Source organism: Meleagris gallopavo, chromosome 22 (genome assembly GCF_905368555.1).
Source record: "Meleagris gallopavo chromosome 22, MGAL_WU_HG_1.1, whole genome shotgun sequence".
Taxonomy (NCBI): domain Eukaryota; kingdom Metazoa; phylum Chordata; class Aves; order Galliformes; family Phasianidae; genus Meleagris; species Meleagris gallopavo.
Window position 1 is genome coordinate 13,637,079 of NC_139425.1, and position 17,571 is coordinate 13,654,649.

The 17,571-nt window shown below is 40.4% G+C and overlaps 2 protein-coding genes across 18 annotated transcripts in view; one reads left to right on the forward strand and one right to left on the reverse strand.

Moving 5' to 3' along the window:
* The window catches only part of ADNP (activity dependent neuroprotector homeobox), a 25,237-nt gene extending 21,002 nt beyond the window's left edge, over positions 1–4,235 (forward strand). For all 6 annotated transcript variants that reach the window (XM_085241864.1, XM_085241866.1, XM_085241863.1 and 3 more), the window contains one exon: positions 26–4,235. In XM_085241864.1, the coding sequence (XP_085097990.1) occupies positions 26–3,160 (3,135 nt within the window). In that variant the 3' untranslated portion in view covers positions 3,161–4,235. The remainder of the gene's footprint in view (positions 1–25) is intronic.
* The window catches only part of LOC109370795 (uncharacterized), a 44,597-nt gene that overhangs the window by 11,823 nt on the left and 15,203 nt on the right, over positions 1–17,571 (reverse strand). For 6 of the 12 annotated variants that reach the window (XM_085241892.1, XM_085241899.1, XM_085241897.1 and 3 more), the window contains one exon: positions 8,029–8,101. Coding sequence is in view for 4 of the 12 variants with exons in the window: in XM_085241899.1 (XP_085098025.1) it covers positions 8,029–8,101 (73 nt within the window). In the remaining 8 variants the exon portion in view is untranslated. Of the gene's footprint in view, positions 1–2,972; positions 8,102–17,571 lie in introns of those variants that run through there. The other 6 variants (XR_014887799.1, XR_014887798.1, XR_014887797.1 and 3 more) reach the window with 1 other exon arrangement.

Consider the following 17,571-nt stretch of genomic DNA (forward strand, 5'->3'; position numbering starts at 1 on the left):
TTTCTGCTTTGTTCTTTGTTTTAAGGACTATCGGACAAAGCCCTTTTGCTGCAGTGCATGTCCATTTTCCTCGAAGTTCTTTTCAGCATACAAAAGCCACTTCCGGAATGTCCATAGCGAAGACTTTGAAAATCGGATTCTCCTTAATTGTCCATACTGTACTTTCAATGCGGACAAAAAGACTTTGGAAACGCACATTAAAATATTTCATGCTCCAAATGCCAATACACCAAGTGGAGGCATCAGCACTTTTAAAGATAAAAACAAGCATGATAGCCTTAAACCTAAGCAGGCTGACAGTGTAGAACAAGCTGTTTATTACTGTAAGAAGTGCACTTACCGAGATCCGCTGTATGAAATTGTTAGAAAGCACATTTACAGGGAACATTTTCAGCACGTAGCTGCTCCTTACGTAGCAAAGGGAGGTGAAAAGTCACTCAATGGTGCAGTTCCATTAAGTTCCAGTACCCGGGAAGAGGGTAGTATTCATTGCAAACGCTGCCTTTTTATGCCGAAATCATATGAAGCTTTAGTACAGCACGTTATCGAAGACCATGAACGTATAGGGTATCAGGTAACAGCGATGATAGGTCACACTAATGTAGTGGTTCCAAGATCTAAACCTTTGATGCTAATAGCTCCAAAACCACAGGACAAAAAGCCTATGGGACTTCCTCAGAGGATGGGTCCCCTTTCCCCTGGGAGCGTTCGATCTCTTTCATCACAACAGATGATGAACAGACTCACTATACCAAAGCCTACATTAAATTCTGCAGGAGTGAACATGATGTCAAATGTTCACTTACAGCAAAACAATTATGGAGTCAAATCAGTACCACCAAGTTACGTTGGTCAGCCAGGGGGAAGGCTGAGCTTAAGTGGTAATGCGCCAGTTTCTATTCCACAGCAATCTCAAACAATGAAACAGTTTTCAAGTGGAAATGGAAGGCCCTATACTCTTGGGGAACAGAGATCTCAGGCCTCAGCAAGATACTCTCTTCAGTCTGCCAATTCAACTTCTTTGTCATCAGCTCAGTTGAAACAAACGTCGTTATCTCAGTCACAGGCAGCTTCAAGAGTATTAGGTCAGTCTGGCTCAAAGTCTCCTGTAGCTGCTACAGGTCCTTCTTCTGTCAATACATCATCCACACAAAAGTGGAAAATCTGTACAATCTGTAATGAGCTGTTTCCTGAAAATGTGTATAGCGTTCACTTTGAAAAGGAGCACAAGGCTGAAAAGGTGCCTGCAGTAGCTAACTATATAATGAAAATACACAATTTCACTAGCAAATGTTTATACTGTAATCGCTATTTACCCACTGATACGTTGCTTAATCATATGTTAATACATGGTTTGTCTTGTCCGTATTGCCGTTCAACCTTCAATGATGTTGAAAAGATGGCTGCTCATATGCGAATGGTTCATGTTGATGAAGAAATGGGACCTAAAACTGATTCCACTCTAACGTTTGATTTGACGCTGCAGCAGGGTAGTCTCACAAATATACATCTTCTGGTAACGACCTACAACCTGAGGGATGCTCCTGCTGAATCTGTAGCTTATCATGCTCAGAATACACCTCCAGTTCCTCCAAAACCACAGCCGAAAATCCAGGAGAAGTCTGACGCACCTGTGAAAAGTTCTCCACAAGCAGCAGTTCCCTACAAGAAAGATGTGGGGAAAACCCTCTGTCCTCTGTGCTTTTCAATCCTAAAAGGACCCATCTCTGATGCACTTGCACATCATCTACGGGAGAGGCATCAAGTTATTCAGACGGTTCATCCAGTTGAGAAAAAACTAACCTACAAGTGCATTCACTGCCTTGGCGTGTATACCAGTAACATGACTGCCTCAACTATCACGTTGCACCTTGTTCACTGCAGAGGTGTTGGGAAGACTCAGAATGGCCAGGACAAAGGTACTTCGTCATCTCGGCTAAGTCAGTCTGCAGGTGTAGCACCTGTAAAACGTACTTACGAACACATGGAATTCTCTCTGATGAAGAGAAGGAAAATGGATGATGATGACTCCCCCTCTGCCTTTGAGGAGAAGCCTGAAGAACCGGTAGTTCTAGCATTGGACCCCAAGGGTCATGAAGATGATTCCTATGAAGCCAGGAAGACATTTCTCACAAAGTATTTTAATAAGCAACCATATCCAACTAGGAGAGAGATTGAAAAGCTGGCTGCCAGTTTGTGGCTATGGAAATCTGATATTGCATCTCACTTCAGCAACAAAAGGAAAAAATGTGTTAGAGATTGTGAAAAATACAAACCTGGTGTGCTGCTTGGTTTCAATATGAAAGAATTAAACAAAGTTAAACATGAAATGGATTTTGATGCTGAATGGCTGTTTGAAAACCACGATGAAAAGAATTCCAGAGTTAATGTTAGTAAGACTGTTGATAAAAAAATAAACATAGAAAAAGACAATGAAAGTTCATCAGACAGCTATGAAAATACGGAAGAGGAATACAATGAAAGCAGTAGTCCATTTGGTCCACATATTTCTGACATTGGTGAGAAAGCTTCTCCTGATAGCATAGCAGAGAACCCAGAGGATGGCATATCCAAGGAAATCATTGAAGAAAATACCTTACCATCTCCAGAAAAGTCTGATCAAAAACAAGAAGAAAGCTCTAAATATGAGGAGATTATTTCTGCCGAAGAGCAGACCAAACTGGTTGGTGATGTTTCAGATAGTGAAGGTGATCAGGATGATCAGGATGATGCTGTTGAATGGAAAGATGGAGCTTCGCAGTCTGAAAGCGGGCCTGGTTCTCAGCAAGTTTCTGATTTTGAAGATAACGCATCAGAAGTAAAACCAGAAGTGTGGACAGATGAATCCTCACAAAGCGAAGATGCTGGTAGCAGTAAACCGACTGCAGAGACAAAAGGAGGTGGGTCCGAGAGTGATGAAGAGCAGTCAAAGTGGAAGAATCGTTCCTATGGAAAAGTAGAAGAGTTCTGGGCCAAGGACCAGTCGCAATGGAAAAATACATCAGAGATTGAGGAGAGCTTGTCAAATCAGCAGATGGAATGGCAGAATAGCACAATTGACAGTGAGGATGGAGATCAGTTTGATAGTGTGACTGATGGGGTAGCAGAACCAATGCACAGCAGCTTATCCGGTGTGGAGCTGAGCAGTCAGCAAGCATAAGCTCCTCGATTCAGAAGTGGCAGTAATATGATCCAACCTACAACTGGCTAAACACTTCATTTCAGTATGACTGCTAAGCTTAAATTCTGACTGGTACTGCCTGCCAAGTGCGAGGTCACCGTGAGTGGTGTTCATGGCCACCGTTACTCCAGTGGCGAAGGATGCTGTTGGCTAATCTTGCTTGAGAGTACTTGCTGGGATGAGCACAGTAATTTAATGTGAAAACAGATAAGCTGGTGGCTCAAGAATGCACAGAGAAAAGCAGAGGTTTATTTTATCTGCATTTTCACCATTTATTTCACCCTTGTACATGTTCAGTTGTATGTCTTTTTAAACATTACCCTTTTTCACATGGTAGTGTGTAGGGCCAACATACAAGCTACCAGTCCAACGTGTATAGTAGACTATGGGAAAATTGATTTTTTCATGTATCATTCTGAATAGTTGAAATGTATATTTGTACAGTCTTTTAGACCTATTCAAGTGAAGCTTATGAAATTGTTCTTGTGTACCCATCATAGATTTGTTTCTCTTTTTTAGTGTTGCCCTGCTGTGTAATAAATGCTGTATTTAGTTTACCTAGCAAAAGCTTGAAACTGCTATAGTATGAATTTTGACAAACTTAGTTTTTGCACATAACCTTGTACAATCTCAAAAACGGAGGCCAGCACCATAAAAAAAATATATCTGGACTCTTATTGTATTATAGAATTTTCTTGTTCTGAATATCCTTGACATTACAACTGATGACAAATGTATTTCAGAGCCATTTTCTGAAATCTTTTAAGCTAAAGATGAAAAATCACATGCAAGAAACAAGTTTGCAGCTACTAATTTTGACACCTTTTAGATCTGTATAAAAGTGTATTGTGTTGAAGCAGCACACTTAAAACAACAGTGCTGTGTTTTGGATATTTAGTTTTATCTTTAGTTAACACCAACAAGGTGTTGTATTCATTTATACCATCTAATATATGACACACTGTTGTAGTATGTATAATTTTGTGATCTTTATTTCCCTTTGTATTCTTCATTTAAACATCTAAATAAATTGCTGTATTGTGCTTACTGTAAATATCTGCTTTATTACATGCAAGTGCCACGTTCCTGCTTGGGCAGTCCCACCTTGCTAAGTTTTGTGGGGCTTTTTTGTTTGGTATTTTTTGTTTGTTTCCTAACAATTCCTAGAAAATGCTGCACAGCACTGCTGGGGCATGTATGTATAGTATTTTCTTACTGAATGGACTAATCTCTTCAAGGACATCGAGGAATCTTACTAAACTAACTTTGAATTTGTCTTGACTATTTAGCATTCTAGAACGGTAGTTTATAAATAAAGTTGTAGTGATTATAGTTCTTTGTCCATAGAAACAGTCCATCAATTACTTGTGTTTTTCATTCATTTACACTTATGCCAATGAAGATCAGTTGCACGTATTGAAAAGTTCCTTAGAACTATGCCTGCTTCTAAAACGCTACATGTTGAGGGTAAATGAATAGGGAAGGTGTGGGAATACCATTTAAACATGAAGGAACACACCTACCTTACAAGCTGCAGCCTTTTGGGGGATGGGGAGAGTTTGAAAAAGTACGTACTGAAAAACCCACAAAAATCTATTGAAATGAATGACTGGTTTGGTCAGATCAGTTCTGCATTTCCTCAAATGCGCAGTACAGGACAGCTGTCTAACCAGAACGTCACCGAGGCAGTTATTTACTCAAGAGAATCTAATTGTGATGAAAACCAAAGTGTACTTAACTAGAGCAATGAGCTTGATTTAGGTATACGTCTAATAAAATACCAAAATATTTACTTTCTGATGCTTTACAAGGACTAAATTTACATGTGAAATCTTCATTAATGTTATAAAGGAGGAAATGGTTCTGTTCTTCAACATATCGCACAGCAAAACTCTCATAGAGATCTTGAGAAGACTTATCTGTAGCCATTTCAGGTAAGTGTAAACTGTACTTTCTACTAGTATAATGAACAAGCCAAATACCAAAATGTGTGTGTGTTCTCCTGTTCTGCAACTGATCCATGCTGCTGATGTATTAGAAGATAAGTTCTTGATGTTTACGTCAGAGGAAGAGCTCCTTGTGCTTCTCTGCCATAAGAGAAGACTCAAGCCTCAGGCTTTATTTTGTTACTGAACTTCCTGAAGTGTTTACTTGAAAGTAACTTTTCAGTAAGTCAACTGAGTCTATTAACTACTCTCCATAGATGCTGGTTGGGTGGTGGTTTTTTCCAGCATCGTCAACTATGGGAAATCCTGGAAGAGGCTAATAAAAGTTGTTAATGTCCCTTTCTCCTTTCTGTTGGCTGTTCTGCTTCCCAGAAGGCTACAGTCCAAAAACAACTAAATTCCAGACTTTGTAGCATACCGCTGAGGCTTTAAGAGATTAAATAATGTTAGAAATACAAAACCTTGTAATATTAAAAAACCCTACAAAAGTAACTTTGTCTGCATTTGCCTTTACTTTTAGCATTCTAGAGCACTAGTTCATTTAAAAAAATGTAGTGATCATCATGCATTCTGGAGAAGAAGTCTATGAATTACCTGCATTGAACTCTTACAGGGTACAGTACAACAACCACCATCTGTCAGGCAGCAAAGTAAAAAAATCTTGGAAATAGGCACCATATTTCTCAGTGTCCGTTCAGGTTAGTTTCACATTAGTAGCCTATAGTTGAGGTCACATCTCCAAAGAGGGTTGCTGGTTGACATCAGTAAATATTAAGACTGAAGTAAAAACTTAGAAACATTTTATTTGCCAGAAAACGCCATGATTATGTAGTGACTAAAGTAAAGGTTTTGCATAAAATTAGTACCTAATAGAAATACCAAGTTTCTAAAACTCCAGTATTTCAAACAAGCTACTCTTAAAATCTGCACCTTAGCCTGGGCAAGAGTTCCTTTCCACACTTGAGGCAAACCACATTTTTTGTAGTAGTCGTGAAGCAGAAGTAGCAGATGGCCCAATAAAACTGGATCAAATCTAGATTGTGCTTATTATATGGTAGTTTATTGCAGCATTATAATTGTGTGAGACGGAAGATACCTGATTTGTCCATGCATTATTAGGGTTCTGTGTGAGAACTCTAGAAGCATGCTAGCTGTGCTTGCAGAGTAGCAGCTCAGTCTGACCTGTTAAATCAATTCTGAGAGAACGGTTGTGCCCCGCTTTGGCCAGCATAACAGAACAGACATTCCTTAACTCAAGAATTTCCTTTAGCCAGTTTACCTCAATTGAAGCAAAGCGAAGTGTGTTTTCATCTGAAACGTTACCTGAAAACTAAAGGCTTAACTCCTGAGAAGGAAGTGGCTGATTAGCATACAATTACTTGTAGCTACAAGACAGCGCTGTACAACAGAAACTTTAAGGAAGGTGACCCGGTAATTTGTCCTGACAAGTTCCTGAGACTGGCAGGGACAGCCCGAGAATGGTAGAGCATTTGCATTTTTATGTGACACTTTTAACTGTATTTCTGTGGGTGCTCACGGGGGGTTGTTATTCCTGTAACTCTGAATCATCCTTTCTTGCACTGACCTGCAGCTGAGATGTACTGCCTCAGCAAGTACAGTTCTCTCAGTTGTGTTCCTACACAACTTACCTCAATTTTTATCAGAACCAAAAGATTCCAGGAGTACGGTGTCTGTACTGTCTCTTCATTTCTGTTAATAAAGCAGCTGATGATTTGCTCAAAAGGTTGGTATAATGAGTATTTTGTGCCTTTTGTAATTTTCCTCTCTAGTTAACACTAGTTAATTTGTAGTAATCTATTACAATAGCCTGCACTGCACCAGGTCTGTCTTTTGCTTTGTATTTTAATTCACTTTATCTTTCATCACCAATTCCACTAATAAACATGTAAACGTTGAGTTCATTTATTTCAACACTGGAAAAGCATCAGTCTTCATGGTTGCTCAAAGCCATAGAGCTTTACTTTCATCATAAGCTTTTTTCCTTCTTTCTCCCTGCTTCCCTTCCTAGTATTTGCATGTGATACAGGCGTTTTTAAACCAACAGCATTTATTTCTATTTCTTCAAATTGTACTATTTGCAAAGCCAACTATCTGAAATGTTTATCTTTCAGAAGCAATCTACCATCTTGACCAACCCCTCCTTATTATTGCCATAGTGAGATCTTCTGTACATAAAGGAGACAGGTATCTTCTAACTTAAGTATATAAACTTCTCTAATTTTACTTATTCAGATAATTGTTTTTTGTCCACATAGACCAAAAAAAAGGCAAAACAAATAAACAACAACAACAAAAAAAAACAACTACAGGTGGGGAGATGAATATTTTATGCCAAGTTCTTGTTAAATAGAATCATCATTACAAAGTGGCACATCCAAAGGTTCATGACAATTTTGCAAAGTTTATTCATATCATTCAACTTACATTACACAACAGCTTTTAAAGCCCTGTTCCTGCTTCAGAGTGCTAGAAGGTTTGGCCATGTGTGGTTTATTGAATTTTTAAATTTTGACCCCCGATTTCATGCTCTAATGTGTAACTTGATCATTTGTGAGGCTGGCAGTTTTAGCATGCAATACTAGCACATTCTTTAACCTTCTGATCATTTTAAATAAAAATTTGCTTTGCTGGTTCTGTAAGCTTATGGTGTAAACTACTGTGATCAAATCATAGAATAAATGTTCCAGCCTCTATATGGTCACAATATGATTGGAAATTTTCAGTTTCCCTTTAGAGATGCTAACCAAAGATCCGAAATGTAGCAGCTGCTTCTAATTTATGTATATATATATATATATGTATGTATGTATGAAGTGTAAGAACAAACCCATCCTTTTATAAAAGAGACACAAATTAATGACTTTGATACTTGATACCTACATTGTTCACAGGGAAGAAGTCTTCGGTTTGGTAGAGCATTGGCAGATCTTAAAGTGCCGCTCATGGAGGAGGTCTGAAACAAAAACAGAACAGAAATTAAAATATTATTTCCTGCAATTTAAGGTTAAGTAATTCTTCCAAATTTAACACACAGAATCACAGAATTGTCACAGTTGGAAAAGACCTTGGAGATTGTCAAGTTTAGTGGGAGCTATTGGTAATAGGTGAACGGTTGGACTGGATGATCTTTTAGGTCTTTTCCAACCTTGGTGATTCTATAATTCTATGATTCTATAAGTCCAACCGTCAGCCCAGCAGCATGGTGCCCACTTATAGAATCATAGAATCATTTCTTAGCATCTGTTTCAAAATACAACACAGAATCCTCAGAGTTGGAAGGAACTTCTGAGGGTCATCTAGTCCAACTGCCCTGCAATGCACAGGGACACCACCGCTAGATCAGGTTGCCCAGGGCCTGATCCAGCCTGGCCTTGAACATCTCCAGGGACAGGGCATCCACCACAGTTCTGTGCAACCTCTTCCAGTGCCTCACCACCCTCACTGTTAAGGACTTTTCCCTTGTATCCAACTTAAATCTACCCTCTTGTAGCCATTTCCCCTTGTCTGTCACCACAGGCCCTGCTACAGAGTCTGTCCCCTTCTGTCCTGTAGCTCCCGTTAGATGCTGACGGGCTGCCCTCAGGTCATTGCAGAGCCTTCTCTCCTCCAGGCTGCGCAGCCCCAGCTCTCAGGCTGTCCTGCGCTGGAGCTGCATTCATTGTACCAAACGAGGCACAAGATGCAGAAGATGAAATGGCTAGATTAAACCTTTGGTAGCTTGCGTGAATGTCAAACAAAAACAGAACAAAAAAAGCTAAGAAAAAAAAGCTAAAAGTAATTGTTTCAAGCTGCAATTCTTCAAACAAACACTCTATATACTCTGCTTTATTTCATGAAGGAAACTATGCTATCCCCCACTAGGAAGCTGTGGTTTTGTTTTTAAAATGAGTGGGTTTTCTGCTTCCTTGGTTTCAGGAATATGCTTTTGATTACTTTGATTTAATGTCCTGCATCCTAGAATGCATATTTAACCACAGACCGTTACATCTATGATAATGATATAGTTTATTAGACACAGTAGTAGTACCTTCAAGTCCTAGCACCAGGGGAAGTTAAATTCCTCAGAAATCTGGCTTTATTGTATTTGTTCCTTTATGCCTGATACTTTTTTTTTTCTTTTTTTCCCAGCATCTTTCTTTCTAAACACTTTACTCTCAAACAGGCAAGAGCATCAGGAATTGAAATGGTAAAATTACAAGTGTTTGTGTTTAAACTCCTTTCACAAGATGTATCTTGGGAATCCACCCACAATGCTGTGAAAAGCTGAGGGACTTCTAGCCAGCAATTTCAGCTCAGTTGCATTTAATATGAACTAAAGGGTAATGCTGGTGAAAATGATACTCCGAAACACAGGTGATGCTGAGTGACCGTGTCAGAATTTCGATAGTGCAGATTTAATCTAGCAGAAATATCTACTCACATACACACATGTAAAGCTTCTCAGCCACCAATATCTGCATGTGTTCTTGATCGTATGATAAGAGATGCGGGGGGAAAAGACATCTTGTATTAGAAGTTATTTTCCAATACAAGGTAACTGTCTTTGCAAACTATTTGAAAAACATTTGCTTTCACATCTGATTCTCCAGATTTAGCTTAGCAATCACCTTAGCAGGATTAATATTGAACAGTTAAAAATAGGGTAGAACACAGGGGAAATCAATTTTAAAGCACAGAAAAATGTAAATTAGTTAGGAATGCTAGAAAAGAGCGACTAAAGAAGAAATATAGAAAGAGATTTGGTTTTGCTTCTGGGGCTTTAAAAAAATCAAATAATTGATTAATCCTGTGCTGAAGAGATCAAATATTTCAGCAGTACAGTTCAAACCTAAAAACCTAGCTAAATCTCACTCTCAAGGGCAAATTATGAACCTCTCTGTAAAATTAGAGGTTTTCAGTTTACAAGCGTGTATTTCCAGACAACAGTGGGCTGCTTAGATGTAACCCTCACATTTCTCTGTATTCTCATTCACGTGTTTCAGGCACCTGTTTGCATACTTTTCCTGATAGTATCCACTGCTAATCCTTTGGGATAACGTCTATCCAGGCACAATTTAAGAAGTAAATACTCATTTATACCATGACCTAAGCACTGCTACCCACGCCGTACTGCTCTGTTGGCACTGTCCGAGCTGCCGGCAGAATCCCGGCCATCCTGATGCACCCTTGATTTGCACAACTGGGAGAACAACTCCACATTCATAGAGAAGGATGCTTGTTAACTATTAGGATATACAAACTTTGCTTTGGGAGAGAAACACTGGCAGTGAGTTTTCAACAGAAGCACGTGGGTTTGAAACTTTTAAGTGCAGACCCAAACAAAAGGAGAATATGCTCCTTTTAATGCACAGAGTACTAGGGGAGTGTGATGTAGAAGGTAACTTCTTTTTTATCTAAGATTGAAAATCAGCAGTCACTCACAACCACTGGGTAAGAGAAGATAAAGAGCCAAAATCAATGAGGTAAGTACTACTAGTAGTGAGCAAAATAGAAAGGAGAACCAAAGAAATGAGCAGAGAAGCTGTAGTTACAGTCTGCCTTCTCAGTGCAATACTCAAATGTTTTGAAGTTCCCAAAAAATAAAGGTAGTGAGAAAGAAAAGTTAACAATGATTCCTGTGGGAGATGAGCATAAGCTGGGCTCAGAAGCTTGTGTTTTGAAACTGGAGTACAACCAGATGAGGAGCATCAGCTGCAGAATTTTCTTCTGAGAAAATACTAAAGCCTTTTCTGACCCTGGTGCCTGCGCCCATCGTGAGCTGAAGTCAGCAGAGCTGCACATCTGACCTCTCCCACAAAAGCTTCCAGTGCCAACCTCAGGAAACTCTACAGAATTCTGTTTGAAGATAATCTTATTTTCTCCTTTTTCCTTCAAGTCTGTGGGATTAATGCAAAGGCTTGAAAGCAGTTCATTAGCTGTTTATAAGGAGCACAAGGATGCAGAGGCTTTTGCCAAGAGAGCGTGGGATGCAATAGAGATCCAATAGTTCTGAAGAACCTTACAGCAAAAAGTATTCTAAGCATATAGTCTGAGACTTTGTGCTTAGGCACGCTATCCCACCAGGCCTCCTTCCCTTCAGTGATTAATCTGCTCTCTCATTAATATAATTTTCCCAAAATACTGTTGCCAGAAGGAGAATGTCCTTTAAAAAATAAAGTCTGGATTTGTTTTGTTGTTGCCATTTGTGCTTGGTCTGACAGTCTGCATCTGTGAATCTTTCTATGAGGCGGTTTGCTCTGGCTTCAGCACTCTCAGTCTCTCAATTTATTTCTCAACTAGAAGCAGTAATATATTTGGGGCAGCCCCTCACATGTTAATCCTCAGGAAAGCCAAAGTGGAATAGTAGTGAAAGAAAGAATGAAGCAGAGTAAGGAAAACAATAATTCATAGCATTTCTATCTGCAAGAGCACAAAAAGCAGAATCCAGACGTCTGATCTTTACAGTATCCTTCCTTAAACAAGCCTGCTCATTTTACTAATAAGACAACTGAAATATTTTCTGAAAGGTCTGCTCCTAGAATTCCAGCTCCCTTTCTAGTGGTACAATCTAAGGAAATGAGGAAAACAGGGCAGATCCAAGTGAGGATTGTTACAACAGATTGGTAAAAACAAGACAAAAACAAACAAAACACACAGGTGCACTGGATGCATTTGAGGATGCTTAAGTTGCTGGTGCGCATAATTGTGAGGCTGGTGCATGTCAGCTGAAAGGTCAGGGCAATCAGAGAAAGTCCTCAGTACCTGGCAAAAAGCCAAACGTCACCCTTATCTTCAAGAATGTCAAGGAGGAAAATATTAGAAACTAAAGGATGCTGAACCTAATCTCAGTTCCCAAAAAAATACAGAGTAAATACTTTTGGAATCAATTTCCAGTGCTTCCAATAAAATGAAGTGATTGCAAAGAAAGTACGGCTCTAATTAGGACAAATAATTGTTAGCCAACCTAATTAACAGCTGGCTAAAAAGCAGCTTTGCAGAAAAAAATATGAAGACCCTTACAGACAGCAAGCTGAAGTGGAATCAGCAGGGTGTTTTGGCAGTGATGAAAACTAACAGTACACTGGAATCAGCAGAAGTACAATCAGCAGGCCCAGGGATGTGATCACTCCCTGCCATCCAGTCACACCCATGAGACTGAACCCAGAGGACTTCACATTTAGAACAAACCTAAAATTTATTAATGAGAAATAGTGCTAGAAAAAAAATCATCAAGGAGAAGTACTAAAATAGAGAGTAAGGCAATAGGAACAGCAAACACGCAGCACTCACACACGCACACACACACTCAGAATCACACACGTGCACTCACATGCACACACGCTCACACACACGCACTCACGCACACACAGAGTCACACGCGCACACACTCGCACACACACTCACACACTAACGCACTCACACACACACTCACACCCTTTCCTGCAGATTGTCTTGCATTTTCATTCTTGGCGAACCAGAGAAGCTTGGGAAACCTTGGCAGGTCTGGCTGTCCAAGCAGGAGCAGCTCAGCGAGGCGCACGCAACAACCACCAGGACGAGTGTGCGGCATTGCTGCTGCTGGAAGAAGGAAATAATTTCCATAATAACTGCTTTATGATGTACCAACTACAGCATTTCACCACTCTGCTGCACGAAAAAAAACAACACCTAAGGGCAAGCATTCATTTTCATACATTTTTTCCACGCCATATTGACACATGGACTCTGCGACAAAATGAATGCTACTGAGGCCCCAGAATATCTGCGCTGAATATAAATACATTATGAAATAGCTTTTCAACTCTGCCCTGAAGCACTTCCTGATTGGCTGCCAATGATGTCACACATCCATAAAGCCCAATAAAATGCATGGGTTAACAAAGCTTATTTCTATGTATAAACTCCACCACGCAGCAGGAGTCCAAACCTCGGCCAGGCACAGGATTACCGACAGCATCTCTCAGGTAGCTGAAACCCAGTGACCTCAGGCTTCAGAGACAAGCAGGCTGCCAGAACGGGGCTCCCCGATTGCTCCCGCAGCGCTTAACTCGGCGTTGTCAGCTCCTGTAGAAAAGCCTTCCCAACAGAATCTCTGCCAGTTTTAAGGTACTAAAGATGCACTCGTGCGTATCCAGAGCCGTACGTTGTCTTATACGGTAGTTATGATCTTACATTTCAAGTTGGAGGTTAACTAAACAGTGGAGCCTTTACAAGTAAGAATTTGACCTCCAGTCCTGTTTGAATGAAGTTCTACTGGTGAAGTGAGAGCCGTATTTTTTACAGAAGTCTTAACAAAAATAAAATGTGCCGTTTCAGAAAATTCAAAAACTAATGCCAGAAATATCAACTAAGTCTTTAAAACATACTATTTTGGCAGCAGTTGGTAAAATAATGAAATACACAAACTCTTCCCATGCACTATGCTTAGTGGTTGCTAGGCAAAGAATGCAGGTTTACACAGCTTTGACAGACTAAGCAACCTTGCAGAGATAAACTTGCTGTGCAAAATACTACATGAGAAGATTCTCAATTACCAGCAACCAATTTGTTCTGGTTCTTACCATGAATACAATTCTTGGAACCAGCCCACCTTCAAACACGACTGGGTAAACTGCATACTGTAACGTAAGGGGGAATCTTACGCATGAACTGAAAATACACTGAATATTATCACTGTATTCTAGACACTTTTGCCAAACATGAGCTTATTTATATATCATAGAACCACAGAACAGTTTGGGTCAGAAGGGACCCTTAAGATCACCCAGTTCCAACCCCTTGCTATAAGCAGGGACACCTTCCTCCAGACCAGGTTGCTCACAGCCCCATCCAGCCTGGCTCTGAGTGCTTCCATGCTGGGAGCATTCACAGCCTCCCTGGGCAACCTGTTCCAGTGTCTGACCATCCTCACAGTGAAGAATTTCTTGCTAATATCCAGTCTAAATCTCCCCTCTTCCAGTTTAAAGCTATTTCCTCTCCTCCTGTCACTACCTGCCCTTATAAGAAGTCCCTCCCCAGCTTTCTTGTAGGTCCCTTCAGGCACTGTAAGGCCATGTAAGATCTCCTCAGAGCCTTCTCTTCTCCAGGATGACGAGCTTCAGCTCTCTCAGCCTGTCCTCATAGGAGAGGAGCTGCAGCCCTCTGATCATCTCTGCGGCCCTCCCCTGGACCCGCTCCAACAGCTCCATGTCCTTCTTGTGCTGGGGGCTCCAGAACTGGACACAGTGCTGCAGGTGGGGTCTCACAAGAGCAGAGCTGAGGGGCTGAATCACCTCTCTGTCCCTGCTGGTCATGCTTCTCTTAATGCAACCCAGGATACAGCTGGCATATATAGCATCCTATTTAGTAGTTTGTATTCATACTTCCAAAGCATGCGTGCAAGCAGACCACACAGAAATATGTTGCTTGATTTGCTATATAAATGTTGCTTTCTCAAATTCTTGCCTAAGGCTCAAAAGTCTGAAATAAAGTCATAAACTACATGATTAAAACATGGAGCTGCTATGAAGCATGGTATTACTGCAGTGCTCCAAGCATCACCAATATAAAAGAAAAGACTGCAGTACTGCTATCTGCTATTGTTCTTTCTGCCTCTTTTCAGCTTCATATCCATGGCAAAAATGCAAAAACCCACAAGGTCAGTGTCTAGAAACCTCATGCTTTCCTCAATTGCTCCTAAAGGATCTCTTTACTGCTTAACCTCAGCACATACCATCAAATATTTCAAGTGGAACAAATTCATTAACTTGTAAACACTACTTAACTAGCTGAACGCCAGTGACAGAAACCTAGAGCACTGTTACATCAAGTCCAAGCAGGCACTGCATTTCATGTGTTAATACTGCCATCTGCTCATGTTGCATTTTTTAACACAAGAAAAAAAAAAAAGACTGCTGAGTAAAGACACTTCAAAAAAACAGAAACAGGAGTAACTTGGCCTCACTTAGCCATAAACTATGGGTTCATTTTTTTTTTTTAAGACACACACATACACATTATATTCAGAGCAGAAAAAAACAAGTAAAATAGTCTTTTAAGTTATTGCTTTTTATATCTATGCTTGGAAATTTTAAAGATAAAGAAAAAAGAAAGTGCCTGTGCACGTTTGTTACTCCAGACAGGAAGAAATTAGCCTTGGGGAGAAACAGTTTGTAAAAGAGCTGGGGGAAGGGAAATATGCTGGGAGATGAGTGCATAAGGAACCGATGTGCATTTGTGTTGGAGGCCCTGGAAGAAAATATTCATCACCACGGCTCCTAGAGGCTCCGGCACAGCAAAACACCTTTCCTGCAACACAGCCATTACACAGACAGAACTTCCTGCCAGCCACAAAAAATGGCCCAGTCAGACGGGGATGGCAGATAGAATATCTCCCACTGTGTGAAACGTGAAATTCTTCAGTGAAGACTGGAAATAAAGAAGTCCTAACTCATTATCGCCTCAAAAACTGAAGGCAATCAACACCTTACCCCAAAAGTTAGGCCTATGACTTAGAGGATTCTAAGACATGATAGTAAGCATTGTTTCTATTTTGGCCAAAATGCTATTTCATCTGACATTCAGGGCAGTGAATGCAGTATTCCTAGTAATACTCCTAACGAGCATCAAGCATTTCAGTTATATGAGGGACAAGGAATTTGCTATGGCATGAGGTCATCAAGGAATAAACATTTCTGAAGCTACGTACCATGAGGTTGTGATTAGCTACTGCCAAGAAAAACAAAACAAAACAAAATCACATCAGACCTGCGTTTGTGCCTTTTTAAAACTGTCGTGCTTTGAGTGGGTGCTTGTAAGGAAAATATCCAATGGTACTCAGGTGCACGGCACCTGCTGTCAGTTACACTGCAACTGAGGAGCAGCAGCAGGGCAGTGCGTATTGTTCTGACCTGGATGAGCAAATTCCAAAGCAGGCTCCTCTGCAGAATCCATTGGGGAGAGAAGTACGTGTGGTGATGGCTCATGAAATGGAAACCTATTGATTGGAAAATGGACAAAACCTTTTCACAAATGTCACTGCACAGCAGCTGTGCCTGAGCACTGGCTTCTGTGTACACCCCCAGATATAATGTTAAAGTCAGTGCGTGAAACTTGAACTCTTGACTTCTGGCTAAATATCCATGTCATTCATTTCCTAGTTCCAGTCCCCAGAACCGTTTTACCCTCCCAAAACCATAGTGCAGCAGGATTCCTCAAATGTCTCCTTACTTTGGGTGCACTCCTAACAATAACTACTGAGATTTGGTACTAGGGAAATTTTATTTAGTTGGTGGGCTCCTATTCCTGATGTCTGGAATTGATAAAAAATAATACAAAAAAAGAAAAAAAGAATTACAGTCATAACCAAAGTAAACAAATGTTGCCTATGATGCATATGACTAAAAAAGGACACCAGCAGAATTTATTCGTGCCACTAATACTTAAACACGTGGCATTCTTTATAGAGTAGATTTCCCTGACTTATTCCCAGATCCTTCACGCTTAAACCTCAAGCCTTTTTACTTCCATACCAGATCAATCTTTCCTTTCCACAAAGGAGACCATGTATTTCTTACATTCACTCAGCATTTCCAACACTTCAATCATTTTCACATTAACAAAACACGTATGTTTAAATACTACTGCCTTCAGTTCCTTACGTACTGCCCTTTTCCTGACATTTGAATTCATTTTGTGAGACGCTGTATACTAAGCAGTATTGCTCAGATTTTTTTTGCATGCTCCATAATTCCGAATGTTGAAACTGTTGATCTACTTAGGACAGTTTTGAGTCTAGAAAACAAAGACGCATATATCTCCTGTTAAAACATTGAAGCTCCTGTTTTCAAAAGTGTATTGGACTGAGATCACCCCTTCACAGCTACTCATTTCAGAGCTACTCCAAGACCGCATACATTAAATGGAAGGCTCAAAGAGAGAACAGCTTGCATTAGGACAGCTGTAGTGATTTTCAGCCCTCACTGACATCTTTCTCTCTTCCTTACTGTACTTCCACACTGCAGCAGCAACGAATGGCCCCGCATGTGAAGGAAAACCTCCCCCAGCACGATGGTACCTACGCTTCCTCTCGCCCACTGTTGGTCTGGCGTTTACCAACGCGAGCTCTGTGCCCAGATCGTCACTCACACGCTTTGAGATGTAGCACTGATTCCAGTAAAGCCCCTAGACCTTGCTATAAATTACCAGTTTATTTTAGAGAAGACAGCTTGTAAACAGAAAAGCATTTAAGATGCCCACTTTTTTTGCTGTGTGCAGAATTAACAGTAGGAACCAAATAAAGACAAAACTTTCCTTTTGTCACACTGGGCGTGCGATTCCTAGAGCCATTTCTCTAGGAGGCACCATTACAGAAGTAAGCATTATTCGGCTACAGAAAGAAGTGGAGAAGCATACATACCATGCTGTGGAGATAATAAGCCACAGAAATATGGTACAAAAAAGTTC